The sequence below is a fragment of the Oryctolagus cuniculus genome, chromosome 6 (assembly GCF_051225735.1).
Source record: "Oryctolagus cuniculus isolate XC-2025 breed Fujian yellow rabbit chromosome 6, ASM5122573v1, whole genome shotgun sequence".
Taxonomy (NCBI): domain Eukaryota; kingdom Metazoa; phylum Chordata; class Mammalia; order Lagomorpha; family Leporidae; genus Oryctolagus; species Oryctolagus cuniculus.
The window spans coordinates 86,646,554-86,673,484 of record NC_142872.1 but is presented as its reverse complement, the minus strand read 5'-3'; the positions used below and the strand labels follow the sequence as shown (position 1 = coordinate 86,673,484).

Here is a 26,931-nt window from a genome sequence, read left to right as displayed (position 1 = left end):
ACAAATGAAAGCTGGTTGGTGTAAAAAGGCCAATGACACCACATGTTTATTAGCCTAATAAAAAAAAATTCCATTAGAAAATGGTTTTCCCACTGGTTCTAGACTTATTTCAAGCTACTGACTTGATACACACACTCATGGAACATCTGGGCGATGTCAAGCCGACAGACAGTGAAAGGAGAAGAGAAGGGAGGGAAGGAGCTGCCCAGGGCCACCCTCTGCCCAGCAATCCCCTGGCAATCACAAACTTCTCTAAAGCTGACACCAAACCACTGGGGGATGCCAGAGGCGGGACGGGACGACATGCTGAGGGGCTGAAAAAAACAGCCAATGCTCTCCTACAAACCGTGCCTTCTGTATACTTGCTGCAGTTGTCACTGACTAACTGACCTGACAATTTCCTACATTTATGCACATCTTAAAATGTTCTAGCAAGCTGAAAACAGATCTTTTTATTCCTCCATATTCCAGGCAGAGTTTCACAGTGCACCTGGTTTCTGCCTGGCTTGAAGGGCAAGGATAGAGTCTCCCTTAAGCAGTCTTTACTCAGACACGCTACCTACAGTCTCTTCCTTAAAGGAGAAAAACAGAAATAAAAACCACCACCTTGAGCAACACCATAGCTGAAAATAATCTCTATTCTCTTTGCTAGAGCAGAACATGTATGACAGGACAGAAGCCATCATTAAACAAACACACAAACTTGAGCTCAAAAACAGGCCAACGTCACCAAACACGGCGGGCAGTTACCACGCAGCAAGCTGGAGGGCTTTCCCAGGACACAAGCCTGTTAAGACGCCTTTCCTCATGCAAGAGAGATACATGGGAATTACAAAAATGTTTTCCCGAAAACTCATTTGACTAGCCAATTCTAATTTTAAGCAATTATACATTTGAGTACACATGATTCTTGATATTAGGGTGTTATTCTAACTTGTAGTAAACTTTATAGTTTCCTTGGAAAAGAGATTCTACTTAAGAAGGCACAAATCTCTACAATCTGTCCAGTTTGATCACAGATTAATACTTAAGTACACCTCAAAGAGACTATAATATAAGAAAAGTAAAGCGAAATGGTGAGCTACAATCAGACATGACATTTGCTTCACATAATGAGGATGATCTAAATAACTTAAGACTACCTATGAATCTTTATAATTCAATTTTGTACTTGGTTTAGTCAAAAATTACTAAAAGAACCAGAGCCTTTCTCAGCTGGAAATTATAGTTTACAAAAGCCTCAGAGTGTTGGGCCTGCTCACTTTTACAGCCTTAACAACTTTTACTGCTGCACACCAGTTGCTAACAAACTTAAGATGCAAATCTTTGGAAAAGAGCTGAACATTTTCCACCAGTAACAATATTCACACATTACCCTTACCTATGTTTCAAGTGCCCTGAATATACTACGTCTCTAAAATACATTCTCTCTCTGCCCATTTCTGAGATAACCTGAAAAAAGTCACTTTTTCCCCCACAAAATATACTGAAGACTCCAAATGAAGATTTCTCACTATATGAGAGTTCAGTGCCCATTGAGACCAATGGCTATGACAAATAAATCTGATTTTCTAAAACAACTCAAAGGTCCCAGGTGTAAATCAAAGTGTCCCATAAAACAGAATACTTGACTGCCTACATTTCCTTTTCCAGACTACTCCCTACACATGGGAGGAGCAGAAACAGTCTGACAGACCACACATCTCAATTTTCTACTTCACACTAGTGCTGTGCTCTGCCTGGACCCTTGTCTGGATCTCTGTGCACTCCACTGCAACGGTCCTAAGAGCGAAAACTCTGCCATCCTACAACGGTGAGACAGCCATGGCCAACGTGCTTAAATGCCACTTGGCACCAGAAATTTCTTTAAGTATCAGTATCCAGATACAAACTGGGCAGTTAGTGGCTTTTATCCTATCAGAATCGTGTATAACATTTTTTGCAGAATTAATGTAAATTTTCATTTATTTTTGAAAGAATCCTTTCCATTTTTCCATATTTTTCTTTGAATAAATGATGTCCTCTTTAAAACTCAGCCTGTGAACATAGACTACATGTCAGTATTTCTTTCACCATGAACTATTTCAATGTTCCCCTGCCATATCTCTAACAAATATGTCCAGGAGCTCCAAGTAGGCAGGTACACATCAAGGAACACCTTACATTTCAGTCCGTCACTTTCTATCCTCAATCCCAGACCCAGTGCCTAAAAACCTTTGTGGAATTAGCCAACCCATAACAACTCATTGTATTGCTAATACCTCCCCTTCCAACAAAAAGTCAAGGTAGGATCAACAGCTGCCCTGGTTCAAGGTCTTATTCACGCAAAGGAACAGGGGGGCTTCTGGCTGGGGCAGGATTGAAGCCTCTTCCACCTCTCTCCACTCATCCCCTGCCATTCAAAAGAACTGAGCACTGGTAGCACCTCTCTGGCTTTACCAACCTTGCTTGTTTAGTGACCTGCTTCGGCCTCCAGAGCAAACCTGGGGTGCTTCCCATCAACAAGACAAAGAACCTGGCAATTTCACTGCTCTGCTTGACCCTCTACCTACTTGGGTACACCCAGGAAAGAAATGTATTCAAGTACTATTTGTTACTTATGACAAGTCCAAAGTTCTCTACACACTGCTTTCTCACTCATTTTAAGCCCCACCAACCTATGCTAATAGTCCCATTATCAACTATCAGGAAAAACTATCATTGTATCTGGCACCAATGAACAACTAAATGCTTGACAATAAATGCTGATTATTAATTTCACCTTGCCCTTTAGTCCACAGTTTGTATTTTAAACATTCTGATGTACTCCAGACTACATCATGCAACCATGTGAATACACTGAAAATAACTGGTTTTATATCTTCTTTTAAGGATTTAGTTATTTATTTGAAAGGCGAAGTTACAGAGAGAGAGAGAAAGAGATCTTTCATCCACTGGTTCACTCCCCAAATGGCCGCAACAGCCAGGGCTGGGCCAGGCTGAAGCTAGGAGCCAGGAGCTTTTTCCAGGTTTCCCATGTGGGTGTAAGGGCCCAAGCATTTGGGCCATCTTCCATTGCTCTCCCAGGCACACTAGGAGGGAGCTGGAATGGAAGTGGAACAATGGGGCTTGAACCAGCACCCATACAGGATGCTGACATGGCAGGTGACAGCTTAACTGGTTATGCCACAATGCTGGCCCCAATAACTGGTTCGTGATAAAACAAGCAATTTTTTTAGTAAAATTATTATTTTACAAATTAATATCCTATATCTTCCTAAAATTTGCTTTGAGTTTTTAAGTTCACTTATTGTGAATTTTCTGACCTCTCCATTACTACCAGCTGTTTTGTTGTTTTGGAGAATGTGCTTTGGTGGAGTAAGAACAGAATGCCAGGAAACACACAAGACACCTCTTACCTCAGCAGTCCATATGCTGTCCAGAATGGTAGTCACAAGCCCCGTGTGGCCAGTTAATAAAATTAACGAAAACCTGGGGTGAGCATTTGGTTCAGTGGTTAAGTTCCCCTTGGGACACACATATCCCCATCAGAGTGCCTGGTTTTGGGGTCCCAGCTCCAGCTTCCTACAATACACACCCTGGGAAGCAGCCGGTGATAGCTTGCTGCAGTAGTTGGATCCATGCCACCTATGTGGAAGACCTAGCTCCTAGTTTCAGCCTGACTCAGCCCCAGCAATGGCAGGAATTTGGAAAGTGAACCAGTGGATGGAAGATCACTCTCTCCCTCCCTTCCCCTCTCCCTCTGTCTTTTTCAAACAAAATGGGGAAAAATAATTCTAAATTTTAAATTTTAAAAATTCAGTTTCTATATCACATTAGCTATATTCAAGGTCTCAACAACAGTATGTGGCTATTGGCTACCAACAGGCCAAAACAAATACATTATATAGGGCATATTCATTGTGACTGAAAAACTTCAAAGGCAGTACTGCTATAGAGGATTCCATCCAAGCTGAGCCTAAAGAGCAAGCAGGAAACTGCCAGGAAGAGGAGCTGGGCAGGTGAGCAGGACTAAAACTCCAACCCTAAGGCCAAGGGAAGCAAATTGCTCACAGATGTCTGCAAATGCCTTTTTATGGCTTACCTGGAAGTCTTGAAGGTCTTATTATTCAATCTGAATTCATGGAGAAGTCACTCCAAAATATTTAAGATACACTTTTTAGAAAGATGCACCCTTCAGAAATAACTGCACTTCCTAAAATTGTGGAGCACAGATTAGAGCAGAGGAGCAGTACAACACGGACCAGGAAGACCAATTAGAAAGCACTTAACTAGAATTCAAGTACGGGATGATGGTGCCAAAAGGAGGACACAGGCACATCCAAGAGCACGGCACACCATCTGGCTGGGATTCTGGATGAAGGAGAGTCAAGGATGACAACTAAGACTCTGGCCTGGGTGACGCAGCAGATGGCGACACCATTTGCTGAAATGGAGGCAAGGAGGAGAGCAGAAGCAGGGTTTATCAGGAAGGAGTGAAAGGTGTGGAGGTACTGTAACAGGAGAGCACAGAAGTGAAGCACTGGAGAGAAAGCTGAGCTTAACACGTGGCCACTGAAGTCACTGATCAACACAAGGAAGGCAAAGTCTCTGAGTAAACGTCATTACCCAGAGAGGAGAAAAGTAAAAAGTCCAAATCCTTAGGAATGCCAAAGCTTACAGAGCAGGCAGAAGGGTCTCCCCACATAGAGGCAAACACCAAGGAAAAGCTTTAAAAAGGATGTGCTCTCTAGGTTCAAATGCTATGAAGAATGAAGACAGTAAAATGTCCACCAAGGGTGGGCACTAGCCCAGTGGCTGACAGCTTGCAATGCCCATATCCCATATGATAGTGCCTGGGTTTGAGTACCAGCGTGGCTTCTGATTCCAGCTTCCTGCTAATGTGCACCATGAAAGGCTCAAGCACCTGGGTCCCTGCCACCCACACAGAAGACCCAGATGGTGCTCCTGGCTCCTGCTGACAGCTTGGCCCAACCCTGGCAGGTGCAGGCACTTGGGGAGTGAACCAGTGGATGGAAGATCTCTCTCTTCTTTTTGAATAAAAATGAAAAAAAAAAAAAGTGAGTCTATTCAGACTCAACAAGTAGGTGATTAGTAGCTCTGTTGAGAGTATTTCCATAAAGCTGTGGAGGAAGAAGGACAGAGTGAGGTGGTGAGGAGTGGAGACAGTGAATCCTTACATTCGGCTGAGAAGGTGAGGACAAAGCCAATCAAGGAGAAAAATTCCTCTCCTCAACGTGAAATAAAGAGGACTGTGCTCTGACACAAGCCATGGAATCCTGCACAAGCTCCTGAACCTCTCTGTGCCTCAGGATAACGTGCAGATAACAACAGTATTTATTTCAGAGGGTTATTAGGAGAATTTAGTGCATTAGTATTTGTAAAGCAGTTAGCACAGTGCCTGCCACTTAGCACTACATAAGTATTTGTTAGGTAGTACATACAAGGGTTCTTCAAAAAGTGCATGGAAAACGAGCACTATGAAAAAACTATGCATAGATTTCAGATTTTTTTTTTGCACCAAAATGCGCTTATTTTTTAATTCCACTTTCCATAAGCTTTTTGAAGTGCTCTCACAGAAACACTGACAGAATGAAGCGCAGAGAGGGAGAATTATAAAGGGGGCCATGGAAAGAAGAGAACAATCCAGGGAACAAGTGTCTGGATTGTGCAAGGCGCAGAGAGAAGCCTGGATGCAGAGGTGGCGGAAGCAGAACGGTGGGGACAGATGCGCAGAAGAGGCAGGGGATGTGCGTTCACTCTCATGACTGTGCTTGGCCTGGTGATTCACGTGGGGCGGTGACTGCGATGTGATTGTTTTAGATAGAGAATAAACAGGCAGAACAGAACCACATAGAACCCTATGAGCCCACTGAAGGTCTGAAACTAAAAGAAGTAACTCCACGTGCCCTAGAACCTCCTAGTCTCATTGGTGAAATACAAATAATACCACCTACTTCTAATTAATGAGGACTAAATTAGACTGTGTATATAAAGCACTTAACACAGTACCTGGTATATAATTAGCACTCAGTGCAGATTTTCAAACACTTTCTGCTTTAACCTGAAATTTCCAAATATGCAAAATATGTCGACCAGGCTTAACTTTTCAGACTTTTGGTTTCCCATCTGTTGAGTGGGGAGGTAGAGAATGGGGGCTGAACAGAATGGTGAAAGTCCCTCCACTCTAAGATGCTAACTTACCTAGCTTTCCAATTAGAAATATGCTAAGTAGGGGCAGGCATTTGACTCAGCAGTTAAGACTCCCACATCCCATTTCACATTGGCCAGGTTTCTGGTCCCTGCTCCACTTCAAATTCTAGTTTCCTGCCAGTGCACTTCCTGGGAGGCAATGGATGATAGCTCAAGTACCAGGGTCCCTGCCACACACATGGGCGACCTGGCTGAGCCCTGGTTGTTACTGGCATTGGAGGATTGAACCAATGGATAGAAGCTCTCTCTCTTTCTCTCTCTCTCTCTCTCCATCCCTCCCTCCCTACTTCCTTCCCCTATTTTTCTGCCATTCAAATAAAACTAAATTTTTAAAAATGAAATATTCTAAGTTTAGCTGTCCCTCATCTGAAATTCGCATTTCCAGGGATAGAAAACTAATCAAGATGCACAGATAATTGATTAAAAAAGACTATACTAATAACTGAATGTACATGTCATATAAATAATTCAGTGAAGCTTCTGTGCTTCTTATTTTTAGTTTTTTAGTGTTAACAGATTCAATATACTTCATAGACACAATTCAAATAATGTAATGATATTCCCTTCCTTCCTCCCTCTCTCCCTGGCCTTCCCTCCCTACCTCCCTCCTAAAGCTTCTGTGTTAAATGTGAAATTATCAGGAAACTACTAGTAATTATAAAGTGGGGAGGGCCACAGGAGGGAGGGAGGTTGGAGGGGGGAAGCCACAACAATACAAAAGCTGCACTTTGTAAATTCACATTTATTGAATAAAAAAATACTATATAACAAACAAACAAAAGAAACAGAAAAAAATAACTTAATACTTTACCCTTTTAGTATTTTTTATGTTCTACTTAAAACTATTGGTTGAACTCTGTAATTAATACACAATTACTCTTAGGTGTTTAATTAATGCTATAACTAGTACCCAAATAGTATTTTACACTTTGTGTTTCTGTGTGGGTGCAAACTGTTGAAATCTTTATTTAATATATGCTAAATTGATCTTCTGTAAAAAAAATAAAGACATATATGTTATCTATTTTAAAAAAAAAATTCTAAAGTAACTGCTCCTCCTTATCTAAAGTTAACTTAGCATCTGTTTTTGTAGTAAAATCATTTACTTCTGATGTCAGCTGTCATAAACCATCATTTCTCAGAAGAACTCCCACTCGTAGTCCCATTGGGGGCATTAGAGGAAACCCCTCCACTCCAGCTCCCCTCCAGAAAAGTGAAGTCAGGGCACGGGGTGGGGACACTTGCAGGCACCCCCATTCCCGAGAGTCTGTGGTGCTTGCCTGTCCTAAGGTGAGGGACCCAGCTGACGCCATTTTCTCAGTACAGAGAACCCTCTGCAGCCCTTTACCCCTAAGAGGTCTGGCAGCACACAGCCTCTCCCTGCCCAGCCACAGCATCAGTGCTCTGCCATACAGCTGCAACCCTTCCATCACAACAACTCAAGTGGTTGCACCACAACACTCTTGAAGAACCAGACCCCCAATATATTCTTACCAGTTCCCATGCACTTGCTGAACAAATGTGAGAAGTAACCTCTGTTAAGTTCTTTTTCCAGGAACAGAATAGTTTAGTATCAACAAAGTCGCCAAGAATGCTGTGAGGATGACAGTGTTTGGTCCAAAATCATGCTTAGTAACATTTTTTTAAAAAAAAGTTTTATGTTCCAAAATGATAAGCCTACCTTGGAGCACTTCTCATCTCAGAGTTAATTTCCAACTATGCAGATTTTACATATCTCTCATCAAAAAACTACAAGGCGGGTGGGCGTTTAGCCTAGTAGTTAAGATGCTGCCTGGATGTCAGCACCCCTTATTGAACCACCTAGGGTTGAATCCTGGCTCTGCTCCTTATTCCAGCTTCCTGCTAGTGCACACCCTGGGAGGCAACAGTGTTGGCTCAGATGGTTGGGTCCCTGCCACCCATACGGGAGACCCAGACTGAGTTCCAAGCTCCCAGCTTCAGCCTAGCCCAGGCCTGGCTGTTGCAGTCACTTGGAGAGCGAACCAGTAAGGAGATGACAGACTCCAATCTCCCCACCCCAGTAAATAAAGAGTATTTTTTAAAAACAAAAAGAAACCAAAAGAAATTTTATCTTCCAGCCATCCTTGGCCTCTACTTCCATATCTTTAAAAATTTTCGAAAGAACATTCCTTTAATGCATCTCTGTCCCTAACAGTTTTCCCACATCTGCAATCCACAGCACAGCTTACAGTTCATGCTCTACTTCTTGGGGCCTAGGAGGTCGATCCCCTGGGGCCCTAACCTGCAGCCGTGAAGGAGTGTGGTGCTGGGAGGCCCCTAGGGCTGCATGTTGTGCCTCAGATTTTAACCCTGCTACCTACCACTGTGACTAGACAAAGCAGAAACATGAACAAGTTTGGGAAGGAATAAAAGAATAACAGTTCTTTTTAATAGATAATCCACCAAAATTCAAGTTTCTAATGCATGATAGGAAAAGACAAACTGGAAACACCTGGATGTTAGGTGTGGCCTTCTGACTGTTTCTTCTCCCAAAGCTGACCTGCCCTCAGTTTCAACTATCCAACATGCCGGGCCGACTTCAACCAAAGTCTGCGATCTGACATCAGCATTTACTCATCTTTAGCTGTCACGCAAAACTGTCAAATTTTAAGTTTTTAAATGCTAAAACTGAATTATAAAATCACCAGCTCTCAAAGACAGATGACATCCAATGGAAGCATCTTCTCAACACTCCAGAAGACCTTAAAACTAACACAGAGGAAAACAAGAAAAGAAAGATCAGTCACGGCTGTGGGAGGGACGGAGAAAGGAGCTGCAGCTGGACATGTAGAGAAGCCAGCTAGCTCTGGCCCAGACACTCTTGCTACCAGAGGCAAATTACAGCAGCTCTCCGAACTTCAGCTCCCTCCACTACGAGAATCAGACCTCCTCATCCCCAAAGGGCTGCTCTGAAGTGCTTTCACAGTGGCCGGTGCCGAGTAAAGCCTCTGTCTGCAGCATCGGCATCCCATATGGGCTCCAGTTTGAATTCCAGTTGCTCCACTTCTGACCCAACTCCTTGCTATGGCCTGGGAAGATGGCCCAAGTCCTTGGGCTCCTGCACCCATGTGGGAGACCTGGAAGAAGCTCCTGGCTCTCAATTGGCCCCACTCAAACCCTTGCGGGCCATCTGGGGAGTGAACCAGGGGATGTAAGACCTGTGTGTGTGTGTGTGTGTGTGTGTGTGTGTGTCTGCCTGCCTCTGCCTTTCAAATAAATAAATAAATCTTTTTAAAAAAAAAAAAAAAGTGCTTTCATGGATTTCTCATGAGTGGCTATTCACAAAGGCCTTGCACATGGCAGACAGCATCCTCTGCCCTGTCCCACACCAACCTCAATGAGTCGCCAAACTTCTCCTGCTCCCAGTGTATTCCCCAGAACACCCTGGGTATCTCTATGTCATTTGATAGTTCACCAGACTCAAATGCACTTGCCCCAAGTTCTGAACTCTTGTGCCAAAATAAGAATCACAACCACAGGAAGCCTGCTGCCTTGCTAGGCCAGAGACAGAGCAGGCTGGAAGGGGCACGAAGCTGCAGAACAAAGCACCCCGTTGGTTGAGGCACTTTCCCAGTTATGAAAGGAACCCCGCTTTCATTCTGCTAGAACCTGTGAACTGCAGAATGCAAGAGCTGAAAGACTCAAGACCTAGGCCAACTACCTGATCTCACAGACGGTGAGAAGGGAAATGCTTTGTTCAAGGTCAACCAGCCAGTCAGAGGGAGAGCAAAGGCCAGGACCCTTGTCTCCAACTTGGAGAATGGAGCTGGCTCCACACAGAACTGGGTCCTATGGTAATTAATAAACATCCTAAACTGCTACACAATGTGAACAGGGGTCATCAGACTGGACAACTCGACAAGCACATATAATTGGGAAAAGGTTAACAGACATTTGAGGCCATGTAATTTTAAATCTGTAGCCAAACACAATCAATGGAGTAAGCTTAACTTGAAGAGATGCTGTACAAGGTGGCGTTTTAAAAACACCTGTCGCAGTTATCACTGAGTGTCGTATTCTGCCTACAAGGTCGCTATGTTAAAGGAAACAATATTTATTTCCATAATTTCTGTAAATGAATGGAATGTACTAAAGTCAACTATGTTCTGAGAATTTCTTTTCCTTTAACCTGAAGAGTACTCACTTACCTAAAATGTCTTTCAGTAGCCCTTATTTTCAACAGGGACTTGCCCTCTGCAGCCTCTAAGATAGTGCTTAATTGTCAGAAACCATTCTATCCAAAGCAATAGAAGTAGAATGGGTAACTGAGATACAAGCTTAAACACACACACACACACACACTCACACTCACACATACACACACACAATTTTCACTTGAAAAACAGTTGACAGATTACAGTTATGCAGACATGAGTATTTGGCAGGCATTTCAAAAATGAACAAAATAATCTGTCACTTCAAGGAAAACAATTGACAGTTCTGCTTTCCAATGATAACATTTGAGCATTCAAGCGAATATCAGAATTTTGGAAAACCTGTTTCCACTACAATCAAGTTGACAGTTTTCCAATACTTTAAGGACTTTTCTGATTAGATAGGTGATGATAGCAACACATGTGATTTTTCATTTTTTAACTGACACATAAACATTATATATATTATATATACTATATAATATATATAATGTTTGTCAGTTAAAAAATGATGGGGGGTACCAGATGATATCTCAAAACATTTATACTGTGTAACATTCAAGTCAGGGTAAACATATCTACCTCTTCAAAAAATGACTTTTAAGGGGCTGCAGTAGTAGTGTAGCAAGTTAAGCCACCACCTGCAATGCCAGCATCCCACGTAGGTGCCAGTTTGAGAACTGGCTGCTCCACTTCTGATCCAGCTCCCTGCTAATGCACCTGGGAAAGCAGCAGAAGATGGCTCAAGTGCTTGGTCCCTGAATGCACATTGGAGACCCAGAAGAAGCTTGTGGCTCCTGGCTTAGGCCTGGCCCAGCTCTGGCCACTGAAGCTATTTGGGGAGTGACCCAGAGGATGCAAATGCTCTCTTCCGTCTCTTCCTCTAACTCTTTCACATAAATAAATAAATCTTCTTTAAAAATCCTTCTTGCCAGCACCGCAGCTCACTAGGCTAATCCTCCGCCTTGCGGCACCGGCGCACTGGGTTCTAGTCCCGGTCGGGGCGCCGGATTCTGTCCCAGTTGCCCCTCTTCCAGGCCAGCTCTCTGCTGTGGCCCGGGAAGGCAGTGGAGGATGGCCCAAGTACTTGGGCCCTGCACCCACATGGGAGGCCAGGATAAGTACCTGGCTCCTGCCATCGGATCAGCACGGTGCACCAGCCGCAGCGGCCATTGGAGGGTGAACCAACAGCAAAGGAAGACCTTTCTCTCTCTCTCTCACTGTCCACTCTGCCTGTCAAAAAAAAAAAATCCTTCTTGAGTAATAGCATATAAAATAAACCAGGAGTTGAAATATTTATGCAACTCATTGAGCCAATATTTTACCAATTACCATCAAACGACATTACAAAATCATGAGTGAACAAAGGACCCTTTCCAAATGCAAGAAAGACCAATGAATTTTATGAAGTACAGAAATTTCACTGATGATTACAGATTCTACATTGCAAGCAATCAGTAAGAACCTACCCCCTTATAGAGTTTTGGTGTAGTATCAAATTACCTGAAAAGGCTATTAAAATATTCTTCCCCTTTCAAAGTTCATATATGCATGAGGCCAGATTTTTTTCCTGTCCTTCAACCAAAACAATATATTGCAAGAGACTGCACACAGAAGTAGCTATGAGAAAACTAGCTGTATTCTCAAGCCAGGCATTTACAAAAAATATAAAGAAATGTCACTCATTCTCACTAAATTTTTGTCCTGAAAAAAATACTGTGTTCAAAAGAGCTGATTCATATTAATATGCAATAAATTTAGTGCTATTTTAAAAATGAATAAAATGTTTTTCAACATCTCAGATTTAATATCTAATACAAAACCATCATTACATAGCCTCCACAATAAACAAAAGCTCTTTGGGGTTCTCAACAAGAGTGTCCAGTGGTCCTGAGACCACCAAGTTTGAGAATCAAAGCTCTGACCAATGAACACCTTTGCAACTGATCAAAAACATCATTAACTAGTTACATGCAACATGCCCATAAAATGTGTATAAAACATAAAGCATTTTAAGCATGGCAAAGTGAAAATCACAAAGAAGACATTCTAAATATAATACCCTGGACACAAAAAGCATGGCCACACTCTTACTCATAGAGTAGAACCAGAAACTCAGTATTTCCACACTACAATCACCAACATCTTTGACAAGAAAGGCTATCTGACTAAAATGTCTGGCTTTCAAGAAAAGCTGGGGTAGGGAATATAGAGAAGTGGGCAAAGCCCCAACAGCCAGCAAATGAGATGACCAGGCAGAACCTGGTAAAGAAAAGGAAGGAAACGCCTTACTTGGGCTTTTGCGCACTCACTGGTTCTTCTCTTTTGCAATTACAATATGCCCTCCTCTATCCCAACCCCTTTGTCTGAAGATCCATATAGGACGCACCTTCAATGCATGCATCTAGCTTCAATAACTTTATAAGATAAGCAGAATATATATTAGCTCCATTTTACAGAAGGTTAACAGAGGTGCTGAGAGCTGAAAGGACTTCTGCAGTTGGGTGGGAAAGCCAATATCCTTAACTCAAGTGTTCTGAGTTGCTAGAAACCTCGTCAGCATGTTACCTCCACAGCAGTTCTCAAAGTGCACCCTGGCACCAGCAGCATCAGCCCACTAGGACACTGGATGGAAATGTGACTTGTCACACCACTCCAGACCTCCTAAGTCTGAAACACAATCTATGTTTTACCAAACACAACACAAACCACTGGCCTAGAGACAACAGTGCTGAAGGCAGGAACCCATCTCCAACAGACATGAGTCTGCTAAAGCACCATAACAAAATACAAGGTAGCATGGCATCAACAGAAACTTTTCCTCAATGCTGGGGAGGCTGGAAGCCCAAGGTCAAGGCGGGTTTCATTCTGAGACCTCTTCTCATGACTGGCACAGGCAGCCAGCATCTCTGCATGCACACATGGCTTTCTTCCTTGTAAACTAGAAGAGCAAGCTCTCTCTTTTTTCTTTTTTGCCAAGGCTATCAATCCTATCAGATCAGGATCCCATCCTCATAACTCTGACCAGCTTTAATCACCCTTAAAGGCCCCAGCCCCAAAGAGTCACACTGGGATTGGGGCAGCAACCTGTGAATTGGGAGTGAAGAGGGGGAGGCACAATTCAGTCCAAAAAACCAACCAGAAGGGAAACACTCATGGTCCGTGGCAAGGCTGCTGGTCCAGGACAGAGATTCAAAGCAGCAGGGCAGGACTCATGGGGATCCTCGAGAAGAGAGGAAGAAGGAAAAGTTCCACTCCTGCATTGCTGCTGACATTAACGGGACATTTCCACAGGCGCCAAGTTAAGGCTCCAGACACACTCATGGTCCCCAGTACAGGAATGGAAACTGAATGCCGAAAAGTTCAGCTGTCTGCCAAGGAGCCAGGGCTGGTGAGCAGCAGCAGTGAGAATAGTCCCCAAGACTGCTTTCAGAGGCCATCTTAGCCTCTACTCTTTCTCGGGCTCAGGTCCCATCTTCAGGTCCAGAAAGCCGTTCCAGGAGCTGGAGGCCAGACAGCAGGATGGCACTGCAGATGGGCCTTACGGAAAAATAAAAGGCCAAAACCATGTGGAACAACAATCAACTTCACTGACGACACAAGGAACAGACCTGTCAAAGTGCCCAAGGACAAGGGCAAAACTGCCCAGAGTTCTTGGTAAGGGCACACAACATGGGCACTGCCTACGCCACTGAAAGGGCTGTGAACAGATACGGCCTTCCTATAGCCAATCCAGGAGCACATCCCCGACATCAAATGAGCAGCCTGTGACCCCGTGGCACCCGTTTCTAGGAGTTTGTCCCAACGTGCACAGAGCACTGCATAAACCGCTCATTTTTACAGCGGCATCCTTTTCAATAGTGAAACACTGAAATGACCTAAATGGCCATTGAAAGTGGATAGGTAAATGAAGTTACGTGGGATAGGACACAGTTATCTGACCTAGTTGAAAAGATAAATTGGAGCTCTGTGTGTTAATACAAAAAGACCGGCCACAGTGTTCTGAAGAGAAAGGTGTTACCTATGTACAATATGCTAGCATCTTGAAATCTTTGTCCCACTAAAAAATCTGAAAGGATAATTGCACCTGAGTTTCTGTGTGTGGGCTGGGGGGATGGGGAGGCTTTCACTTACTACTTTATAAATGGTTTTTGGCTTGAATATTTTTGGGCTAAGCATACTTACAATCAGCCAGATGTTAGAAAAATAAATTATTACAATTACTTTTCCTAGGTCAAACGATCTGGCTTCTGTCCAAGTCCTACTAGCTGGTAAACCTGGCTGGGCCATGAAGTCTCACAAAGCCTGAGTTTCCTTACAGGCAGCAGGACACCTGTGAGGATGAGGAGGCAGGATGTCTGCCTGTCTGCTCTCAAAACAGCCTCTGCTTGCCTTCACAGCACTCACCCGTGTGCTCGACACTGCTATGCTATGAGGAGGGTCCGTCAGGCAGCTGGTCACCTAGTGCAGGTGCAGAGCAAGCCTTGGGCACCCTTATTACTACCCCAGGGTCCACGAGTGCCTGGTGCAGTGATAATTTATGGGTAAGACAAACTAAACTTCTTGCATATTTAATCAATATTTGTAAGTATTGTGGGTCTAAGACCAATCAATATACATTTCATTTTCAAGGGAATTTTGGAAAAAAGCATTTATAAATCTTTGAACCCTCACTCATGCTCCATATTGTATTTTTTGCCAATCACCCTCACCATTTCTCCCTCCTTTATTACCCCCCGAGAGCATTTTATTATTTTTAAAATTTTACTTACTTATTTGGAAGGCAGAGAGAAAAACAGAGATATCTCCCATCTACTAGATCACTCCCCACATGCCTACAACAGCTGGTCAGTGTAGGGCCAGCCCAAAACCAGCAGCTGAAATCTTAATCCAGTGAGTGGCAAGGCTCCATCTACTTGAGCTATCACCTGCTGCCTCCCATGGTGCACGTGAGCAGGGAGCGGGAATCAGAAGCAGAGCCGAGACTTGAGTCTAGGCATTCCGATATAGTTATATGGGTGCCCTAAAGGGCATCTTAACCACTGGGCCAAATGCCTGCCCCCCCCCCCAATATTTTGAAGACACAAAATCTATAGAAATTACCATAGAAATCACTATAGAAATTACTAAGCGACCGTGGAATTTCAAAATGAAAGCTGTGGAGATTTCCCCAAGTTCCTGCTTTGGAGCTTTGGAAAATACTTTCAGTCCACTCATCTGAAATCATAAAATTTGAGCTCTTTGAATCAAAAAGAAAATCTGTCACCTCTAGAACTCCCTACCCACCAGGTGGCCAAGGCTTTCACATACCTAAATAGCAACAGGCATCCCTCAGGTGTTAGCTCCAAAGGCTATCCCTGCTATCCATGAACATAGAGTCAAACTTAGATCAGCTGACTTTCAGGGCTACTTAGTTTACACTTTCAACTCATTCCACCTGCCCAGCCTCTGCATCACTAAGGTTTAACTATGTAACCACTTGAGAGGCAGAATAACGGAGTAATGTCAGTTCAGAGGCAAGTGTTCAGTGCAGTGGTTAAGGCACCACTTGGGAGGTCTACATCCGACACCAGACTGCCTTGGTTTAAGTGCTGCCTTGGCTCCTGAGTCCAGCTTTCTGCTAATGCAGACCTGAGAGGCAGCAGGTGATAGCTTGATTACTTGGGTTGCTGCCATCCATGTGGGAAACACACATTGAGTTCCTGGCTCTTGGCTTTGGCCTGGCTTGGTCCCAGCCATTGTGTGCATTTGGGGAGTGAACTAACAGATGAGTGTATGAGAGTTCTCTCTTATTCGGCTCCCCTACCACCACCTCTAAAATAAATAAAAATTATTTTAAAAAATCTTGCAGTGCAGAGGCCAGCACTGTGGTGTAGAAGGTTAAGCCTCCACTTGCAGCACTGGCATTCCATATGGGCAATAGTTAGAATCCCAGCTGCTTCACTTCCAATCCGGCTCCCTGCTAATGTGCCTTGGAAAGCAGAAAAAAATGGCCCAAGTGCTTGGGGCCCTGCAGCCATGTGGGAGACCTGGAAGAAGCTCCTAGCTCTTGGCTTAGGATCAGCCCAGCTCCAGCCATTGCAGCCATTTGGGGAGTGAACCAGCAAATGGGAGATATCTCTATCTATCTCCCCACCCCCACCTTGGGCTCTCCTTCTCTAACTCCAACTTACAAATAAATCTTAAAATAAATAAATATCTAGCAGTGCCCAAGTTGGGGTCACTGCTGAGGACCCCTCTATATAAAAATCCTGATATCTTCTCTCTAAAGAAATCACACAGTGCTGGAAATACTCTGAAATAACAGCTATCAGATAACTTCGAGCCCTCAGGAAGGCTGCACACCAAGGTAGCGTCAAGTCCAGTAAATAGCAAAAGATTTTGTGTCATCACCAACAAGTAACCAAATGAAAACATGATACATTCTCCTTAATTTTTGAGCACACAAATCACCACAACCCTACCTTGACAATAAACTGAGGATACAAATAGAGTGTAATAATTTTCTTTTCAAGACAGAATGAGTAACCTCTACCAAATGGTTAAACTACACATCACTAGTGAACAGGACAAAGGGACATCAGGTACCTTAATGCACTACCCTGGGGGAAGACACATGCCCTACTCTGGCCAAAAAGGGCTTAAGCTCAGTCTAGATACAAGTGAAAAGTCTGATTTGCTAAGGAGAACTATCACAAAGAGAAAAGCTGTCTTTGACTTCTGAAATCCACGACAGTGTAACAGCACATTATCTTGTTAGCTCTAATGCCAAAGAGTACGTACTACAGAGAACTGAAGACATCTTCCCTACAATAATGGCTTCCATTGGGTTTCATGCAACAGGTGTATGCTGAGCACCTACCATCTGTCAAGCTGTTCTAGGCATTGAGGAGGCACCAGCAAATACTGCAGGCAACAACACCTTCACAGAGTTTACTGACATTCTAGGGAGGAGAGAGCCAAACAGGCTAAGTAAGTAAAATGTTAAGTAACTAACTATGAGTTAAGCATAAGAGAAAAGCCACAACACTGAAAGACAATAGAAAGTTTTATTTTTTTCATTTATTTGAGACAGAGCTCGTCCATCTGCTGGTTCATTCTGCAAATGTCCATGGCAGCTGGGGCTGGACCAGGCCAAAGCCAGGAGCTGGGAATTCAATTCAGGTCTTCCAAGTAGGTGGCAGAGTTCCAAGTATCTAAGTCATCATCTGCTGCCTCTCAGGGGATACATTAGTAGGAAGCTGCAATAAGACACAGAACCCAGGCACTCTGATATGGGATGCAGGCGTCCTATGCTGAGTCTTAACAGCTGTGCCAAATGCATGCCCCAAGAGATAGATGTTTGGGGAAGGGGGTACAATCTGAAACTGGGTGTGGTCTTCTGGTTGGGGCTGAAGAGCAAGCCCAGCAGGTCCTGACAAGACAGCTTCCAAGGACAGAGCAAGTATGGAGACCCAAGGCAGGCCTACACCCATGCAAAGAGCAGCAAGAAGATCCAAAGGATGTGGTCTCACATCAGAGTCCTGCTGGTGGGGTAGGCAAGGCAGAGGCTGAGGCTGTACTGAGGGAGGCAAGTGAACTCTGGGAGCACTTTCAGCCGAGGATAGAACCTGATGGGGTCTTTGACTGCTATGCTGGACAGAGACTGAAGGCAGTGCAGGCAGAAGCAAGGGGCCCAGTCAGGAAGCTACTGCAGTGAGGCTGCCAAGAAAGCAGGCGATAGGGTGCAAAGGGGAGCAAGCAGAGATAATCCCTGCACATACATTGAAGGGAGAGCCCATAGGGGTTGGGGCAAATTTCAGTGTAGTACCCGGAAGACAGAGGAGTCGAGAAAGGTTCTAAGGTCTTTGTGAAAACCAAAGTGTGGGAAAGGGCTTTAACATCTGCCATCTTCTCCATGGAGTGCTCTGACACCGGCTGGGAAGGGGCCCTGTCACCATGGACTTTTATAAAGGGGGAAGCAGGGCTTGAAGGGTTGAGCGTTTTGTCCATAGCCTGTACAAGGCGGTGTCAGGGATACAAGGGAAGCCTGGCTTCCCTATCCTGGGTCTAGAGACTTTTCCATTCTGTCCTGTGGCTGTTGGGTGGTTGTTCTGTTTCTTTTCCAAGGCGGAGTGCTAGCATATACAGAAAAGTGACACACCTCACTCTAGGCTGTTTCAGGAGGCCCCAAGTGGTGGGCTGCCCCAGGCCGGAAGCTCCTCTGACCAAATAGAAGCCAAACACAGGTGGGGACCCCTGGATGCTGGAAAGTTCTCCGAGTTAATGTTGGATTCTATGAGGGATACACATGACTGGGAAAACAGCAATGGTCTATCCATCCCTATTAATCAAAAATATACTCCAAAGTTTAGCCCAAAGCTGTCAGCTCCTCTCTCTGATCTCTTAGGGAGCAAATCATGTCAATGTTGCTGCTGTTGTTTTTTAACATCAGCCACGAAACTAACTGATCAAAGGACACATACATTTCCCTATCCCACCAACTCAGAAAACACACCCTTCAGACAGAATTTGTCTCCTTCCAACTCTCATTGCTACCAGCAGAATACTCCCTCCTGCCCCCACCCTACACAGTGTGCCCCATTCATTTATTGAGCAACTCTTTGATGAGCTCTGAGTCCCATTAGCATGGCCAACCCAGCTCCTTCCATGGATGTGGAACATACAATGCTAAGCGTATGGATGGCCATGAAAGCAGAGCAAGCTGCTGAGGCCAAATGACCAGGGCTGCACCCAGGGTGGGTCCCTCCAGTGAGGGATCACAGATGAAGTAAGAGCCAGCCAGGTAAGGGAATGCAAGTGGGCAGGGCTCTGAGCAGGAGAGTGGCCTCGATGGCACTGGAGGCTGAGATGGGGGCAGAGCAGGGCCCAGAAGGAAGGGCAGTGCAGCCACCCCCACGGGTGAGCCAGGTGACACAGAGCACAAGACATGGCCTCAAAGCCTCTTGCACAGGATGCACAGGTGGCCATACTTCCTCCTGCTGGCCATGTGTCTGTGTCTCCTCAGGTGCTCTCTCCCAGCCCTCTCTACCATGCCTGTCCAAGGTCTCCTTCCCCACCTCTCTGGCCCCTTGACACCAGCGTGCTTTCAGCCAGGAGCTCTGAGAAGCCCTGGGCTGATCAAGTAGGACGGCAGGGAAAAGTTCCACATGAGCTGCTGGGCAGGGAGGCCCTGATATCCAGATGAGTGGTCATGTTGGGGACAGCCTCAGGGGGTTTGAGAGGGAAAGAGGGGCCCACCCCATCCTGGCAATTACCCATGACTCCTCAGAGATCCTCCCCTTGAGCTGGTCTCCTCAGGCGCAGTCTCTGTGCCTCCAGCACCTGTCCCAGGAAGGCCTGGGGGCTCCAGGCACTCCTGCCCACCCCTGGCTGGTTAAGCACACCCTGCAGACCTATCTCAGGGCATGGTTTCTGCATTCCTGGTATGGGCTTCCCTAGACCCATTCCCACCTCTGACAGCCTTGCTTTGTGACACCAGGTGTTACCCCAAAGTACCCCTGGGAGCCTGAATCAGGTTTTGGAATGAAGACATGTCTCTTAGAGGGGAGAAAAAAAAAAAACTCTTTATTGAAGATTCTGTACTGCTCATGTATTTTTGGAAGAAAACTCAATTACTGTGAAACTCCTGGTGTGTAGGAAGACATGGAGAAGCTGACGCATGAGAGAAGCAACATGACCTGCTTTGGGAGAAGCTCAGTGATCCCAGGGCAAGTCCTGGTCCCTGACTGCTCCTAGAGTGGATGCTGCTTGACCCTACGTGGCAGCAGCTCCCTGACCCTGCTGCACCATCGCTGACCGCCTCCCACAAAGCCCTGGCCCTCCACGGGCTCTTGGCACCAGCAACTCAGAGAGAAGGCTGCATTTGTAAATCAAATAATGCTTTTACCCCATCATTCTCATTTAAGAATTCTCTGATTGCTCCTGAAATCAAATTAAACCCACTGATCCTAACTGTCCAACAACTGTCTATCACCCACTACATCCTGGCTGAGAAAACATGCTTACAAATCCCTGCTCAAACATAGTGCTGCCTTTCAATTAAAATTTTTAAAAGCCTTAAAGTATCCACACAAGCTTCTGTAGCAATTTAATTTGAAAAGAATTCTTTCTCCTTAGTGATACATGTGAAGTATTTTAAAATAAAATAACATGCTATGTGGGATTTGTTTCTAAATAACACCGATCACAGGGGAAGCCAGTGAAAGTATGCCCTGAGTTGATGGACTTGGTGAAGGGTGGAGGAGGGCTGGTCCTCCTATTCTGTCTACTTAAGTCCGCATGTCAGCAAGACCCCACTACTCGGGCATGTGCAGCATCTCACAGTGCCCCAGTGTTGTCTGAGTTTCTCTTCCTTTACTTCACTATTTTTCCCTCTAAAAGATGATATTGCTTACGTGATACAAACAGCACCCTGTGATATTAGGCTACGATAGTAAGACAGTCAACAAACATTTAAAAGAACTGATTTTAGAGTAAGTTACTCAATGAATCATTTAGAACTTTTTTTTTTTTTCCGAAGTTCTGCCTCAACATCTTCCTGCCACCAAAACTGCTTAGTCGGACAGCGGTACAGCGTTTGCAGCTTTCTGAACCTACAGCTCATTTGTGCTAGCAGATTCTCATGAATTTCCAAATAGCCCTCTTGCATCAACTCTGAATCTTCATCACCTGTAATCTCCACCGCCATATATGAAAACTGTTCAGGGCCCAGTGCTGTCGCGTAGTGGGTAAAGCTGTTGTCTATAGCACCAGCATCCCATATGGACACTGGTTCGAGACCTGGCTACTCCACTTCAATCCAGCTCCCTGCTAATGCACCTGGGAAAGCCCCCAGAAGATGGCCCAAGTGTTTGGGCCCCTGCACCCATGTGGGAAACCTGTAAGAAGCCCCTAGCTCCTGGCTTCAGTCTGGCCCAGCCCTGGCTATTGCTGCCATCTGAGGAGTGAACCAGCGGATGGAAGACCTCTGTCTCTCTCTCTCTCTGCCTCTCTCTCCCTAACTCTTTCAAATAAATATATAAATCTTGAAAGAAAGAGAGAGAGAAAGAAAATTATTCAGCCAACATGGTGCTCCAACTCACAGTCACTACCAGGTTGAAAATTGACACCCAAGGTTCTCTGGTCAAGCAGCCGTTTGATGTTTCTGTTTTTAGATTAGTGTGTATATGTAGCTGATTAAGATTCAATGAGCAATTTCAATCTCTGCACACTACATACAGTAAGAAATGTGAGGGGCCAGCAAAAGCTTCCTCAGTCCACAATGGTAGGATCAATTACCAGGATCTTCCTAGTACCTCACCCTAAATAATTATCACTTCAGGGAATAAAATAATGCTAATATCTGCATGTCAATGTTACGCATTCTGTTGTAGGAAATTACAGGCTATGTAAGAAATTTTTTACTCAACACCTTCCAAATAACACACTTTACCATACTCTGCCCAGCTATTGGAGCTTCCCCACAATTAAGTGTAAGGAGTAACACCATTTCTACCCCGTGCACAACATCCAAAGTCAAAGTCATCAAATAACGAAAGATTTCATTACCACCCTGTACAGACAGAGACCAATATTAATTATTATTTGAATTAACCTCTGAGCCATGGTTTTCATCAGCACTCAGAAAAGACAGGGACAATTTCTAATTACACGCCACCCTCATTATAAGTCATGAGGCTGCCACGCAGTTTCTGATGAGGCTGCTACTCTTTGCCTTGCAACTGCTCTGGACACCATTAGAATCATTTCATCTCATCCATGAGGAAATGGAATTCTACAAGTCTCAAGGATTTCTTTTCCCAGGAATTACCTTTTCTTTTTCTTTTCCTGTGATGTGGGGTTATACATGAGTCTATTAGTAAAAGTTCTTTTTAAAAACATGTATTTTCATTTTAATTGAAAGGCAGAGACAAACAGAGATCTTCCACCCTTTGGTTCACTCTTCAAATGCCAACAATAACTAGAGCTGGGTCAGGCTGAAACCAGGAACTTGGAACTCCATCTGGGCTTCCCACATGGCCAGAAGATATGCAAGTTCTTGACCCATCACCTACTGCTTCCCTGGATGCACATTAGTAGGAAGCTGGACCAGAACCAGAGTAGTTGAGGACTCAAGCCAGGTGTTCTAATATAGGATGCAGAAGTCCCAAGTGGGGACATAACCCCTGTGCCATACACCTGCAATGAAACACACAGTAAACAAGTATTCAATGTTTACACTTTACTCTAAAGTTGGACAGCCACAGCCTTTCAATAGCTCCACATATCCACAAGACATTGGAGGTGCTGGTAAGTGCAGCAAAACTGGAGAACACTGGGCCATCACAGCCCACTGTGTTCACCAAATGTCAACTGATATATTTTACCTACTGTAATCTGTGACATAACAAGAACAACACAGTAGATAAGACTATAAATTGAGAAGCACATTCAATTTTCCTCTTCCAAAGCCCTAGTCTCACTTCCCAAAAACAAACTCATCCCAGTTTCCTGTGTATCTTTTCCCTGCCTGCACATGGCTCTGTGCACACATCATGCATTTCTCAACCCCTTTTAAAGCAGGAACCTAGAAAGTAGACACAGTACTCCATCTACACCTCAGTCACTGCAGACATTACTCAGTGCAGTTTTGGCAATGACCTCTGGCACCCACATTGTCCTGAGGTATGCACTACACACTACTCTTTATTAAACGCACCATTTTAAACCCCAGAGGTTTCAAGCTAACGGTCCATGACACAGTCACACATAAAATAACTAAAGATATAAGTGCAGTATTATATGTATGATCTTCAAAACAATGTCAATAAGCAGTGGAAGGGGCCAGCACTGTGACGCATTGGGTTAATCCTCCACCTCAGCACTGGCATCCCATATGGGTGCCAGTTCTAGTTCTGGCTGCTCCTCTTCCAATCCAGCTCTCTGCTAAGGCCTAGGAAGGCAGTGGGGGATGGCCTAGGTGCTTGGGGCCCTGCAGCCACATGAGAGACCCAGAAGAGGCTCTTGGCTCCTGGCTTCCAATCGGCTCAGCTCTGGCCACTGCAGCCAGAAAGCAAAACCTTTCTCTCTGTCTTTCCCTCTCACTATCTGTAACTCTACCTCTCAAATAAATAAATAAATAAATAAAATATTTAAAGAAGCAGCAGCAGCAGCCACGAAAGGAAGAGAAAAGTGGATCTGCATTCTCAAGGACAAAAAACATGCAGTCTCTAAACCTTAATTAGAACCTGATTTTAAGCTTAACAAACCAACTGCGGGGCAGAATGACAGTGTACAATGAATAGGAAAGATGCTCATCATCCGGGGTGGACAGCTTACACACACATCCCGAGTGACTCGTCGCTCCGCTGACTGCCCACAGAGCAGCCGTGGCACCTGTGCTCCCTGGGGCGTGTGCTGCACCAGGACCAGCACTCTTTCCTGCTACCAGAAGAATGCTGCTGCCAGGGCTAACCCCACCACTAAGACAAAGAAAATCTTCAGTGATCAGAAGTCTAGGAGAACTAAAATGAATTAAGAACAGATAATTTGACATGGAAAATTTCTTTCAAAGGAATTCACCACACACATGCACTTCTGCACAGAAGTGAGCCTTTCAGATAAACAATATGTAAAGAAGAAACTGGTATTGGGAGAATTCTTTTCCCAAAAATGGAATTTTTGTAATCATTCCAAGAACAACTATCATAAACAATGCTACTAAGGATTTAAACTCTGAAGTTTAAAATAATAATCAAAATTATTCCCAGCAACCCATCTTTGTGAGTCTCCAGTCTTAAATACCTCACTACCGATAATAATTACAAACGAGTTCATATACCTTTAAATTATTAATTAATTTATCTTCATTTTGTTTGAGACAGAGAGAGATCTTCCATCCACTGCCTGCAACAAATGAGATCTTCCATTCAAATGGACCAAGCCAAAGCCAGAAGCCTTAGAACTCAATCTGAGTCTCTCTCATGGGCGGCAGGGACCCAAGTACTTGAGCCATCACCTGCCGCCTCCCAGGTGGCACATTAGTGGGAAATGGAATCAGAAGCAGAACTGAGACTTGAACCCAAACACTTGGATATGGGCATCTTGGGATGTGGGCATCTTAACAGCTGTGCCAACCACCTGTCCACCTGTGCCTATACACATTTTAAAGACACATTTTAAGCTCCTCTACAGGAAAAATGGTCATGTTTGAATGTCACTTTCTATTATCATTTTAATTGTGTTTACTTAAGGTATACAGCATGATATTGACATGCAGAATAAAGAAACAATTGCTACAAACAACTTAATATATCCAACACCTCTCATAGCTCTTCCCTTCCCCCACCTTGTTTTGAGGTAAGAATAAAAGATAACTCAGGTTTCCTTTCACCCTTAAATACAGTTTCAATTTCTATTTAAGAACTCAAATGAGCAGACAATGTATCAGGACTGGACTAGGTGCTCAGAGTAAAAAGTAAGCAAGACATTCTGAATGAATTCAATCTAGTCACAAAAAGAAAGTAACTAACAACAGATACAATGTGATTTAGCAAGGTGAGTTAACTGCAAGTTAACAACTTTTCCTTGAGTCTCCTTCAGTTTTCAACTCAACTAAAACACATAAACCTACAACTACTTTAGGCTGTTTGTTAGCGCCCATAACACCCCCCTACACACACACACCACAAAACAAACAAGCTTCAGTTACTTTTACACTATATTTTTCTTCTCTGCCTCCCTCTAGATTAGCTGAGTTCCAGTCTAGCATATACATATACAGTATATATACATGGTGGGATTCCCTTAAAGAGGGAATCCACCATGCTATCAAGTTCATCAAAGTATTACAAGCTAGAGAGTGAACCTTTGGTAGCTGTCAAGTAATATTATGCAGAACACCTGTATTTCCCTTTCAGAAATCAGACTTCAACCACTAATAAGAAAATGCTAATTAAAGAGTACTAAAATAGCCGTGGGCTACCTTCAAAGCGCTTACAATGCAAAGGAGAAAACAGGAACCCAGATAATAAAGTGTGCAGGACAGACTGAGAAATTCTCCCAGAGGAACGGGGCACAGTGAGAGTGGAGGGCCAGCAGACAGTGGTGAGTGCCTCCCGCAAGGGCAGGGCCCGCCAAACCCCCTCCTGAGGCAAGGTGCAGCCATTTATTTACCTTTGACCTCGCTGGTGTGTTTACCCAGTGACCAGTCTCCAGGGACTCATACCCCAAACAACTAGATGAAGAAGAAAAAATAAAGTGAGGAAGCAGCCTTCAAGTGAAAAGAGCTAGAAATATCGACAGATGAGGTGGCACTTGAAACAGAACCAGAAGAAAAGGCAGGGTTTTAATAGGCAAAGGTGGGTCTGAGTGGACAAAATCGTACCTGAAACAAGGCAAAGCAAGAACTGAGGCATGAAAGAGGGGACCCCTGTGTTTAGTGGCCATGAATAAGCCGGTTAAGTCCGATTAGAGGCTACATTTGAAGAAGAGCAGATAGTGCAGACAGAGAGGTCAGCAGGAAGAACAGGAGGCCTGCATTCCAGGTGGAGGCAGTCACCTTGGCTTCCGGGAGGCAAACACAAACCTGGTGTACAGCAGGGTGAAGAGACGACACATGGGCAGAGCACGACCACTTAGCAAGATGACTGAGAAGATTCAGCGGTAGGCCGGCAGAAGTCCAGCAGACACGGACAAGTGGGCAGGATCTGCAAGGCCACACCAAGGAAACACCATCCTCAGACAACCTTCTGGATACAGAGGATGGCAAGAGGACAGAGGAGGGAGGGTTGCTGCAGAGAAGCGACACCCGGGACTGAAAGCAGAGCTCTGCCATCGCCCCTCCCAGAGTAAATGCACACCCAGGCTCATTCAAGACGCCTCGAGAATCTTCAACTCTTTCACTCCCAATCCTTCTTTGCTGAAATCTTGCTGTTTTTTTCACGTGCACCTGCCCATCCCTGCTTCCGCTGCCCCTCTGCAGCTAGCACGCATACAAAAGCTCGAACCCCAGGCATCCTCCCCACACTTTAACTGGCCACGTATGAGAAACACCGTCTCAATGCTTTGAGACTACACACAGCATCTAATTCCAATCTGTATGTGCCTGGCATACTGCCCTGCTGTAAGTGCTGGATGGGTTATCTATTAACAGCCAATTCTAATAATCCATTCTTCATAATTATTGAAACCCTCAAAGTAGTCTTGCAGAAGGGCAATTTGTAAACTTTTTTCAATAATCTAATCCATTAATCAGTAAATGTGTCATCTGTTACATTAAGAGACATGTCTAAGTTGTTTCATGGGGAACAAGTGAGTGACATAAGGGTAGGACAGTAAATTACTATCTTCAAATCTAGCAGGACCAAAAGAGCCACCTGGGAACCAGTCAAATTCCTTTCCACAGAAGGAACTGCCAGTCAAGGGGGACTATTGGAAGTATAAATTCACAACATTTTAATTGAAATCACTATCAATAAATCTAGTTTTGTCAATATTTGCATAGTGCAGCCTCTGTGGATGCAGGAATAAACAAGTTCCAAGACCATACTAGACAGCATCA

At 44.4% G+C, this 26,931-nt stretch overlaps 1 protein-coding gene across 1 annotated transcript in view; it reads right to left on the bottom strand.

Annotated features, from left to right (window-relative positions):
• LOC149126220 (uncharacterized) overlaps positions 1–26,931 on the bottom strand; it is a 70,929-nt gene that overhangs the window by 9,138 nt on the left and 34,860 nt on the right. The window contains exons 3-4 of the mRNA XM_089336188.1: positions 25,957–26,077; positions 25,545–25,605 (exon numbers count right to left, since the gene is read on the bottom strand). Of these exons, the coding sequence (XP_089192314.1) occupies positions 25,591–25,605; positions 25,957–26,077 (136 nt within the window). The 3' untranslated portion in view covers positions 25,545–25,590. The remainder of the gene's footprint in view (positions 1–25,544; positions 25,606–25,956; positions 26,078–26,931) is intronic.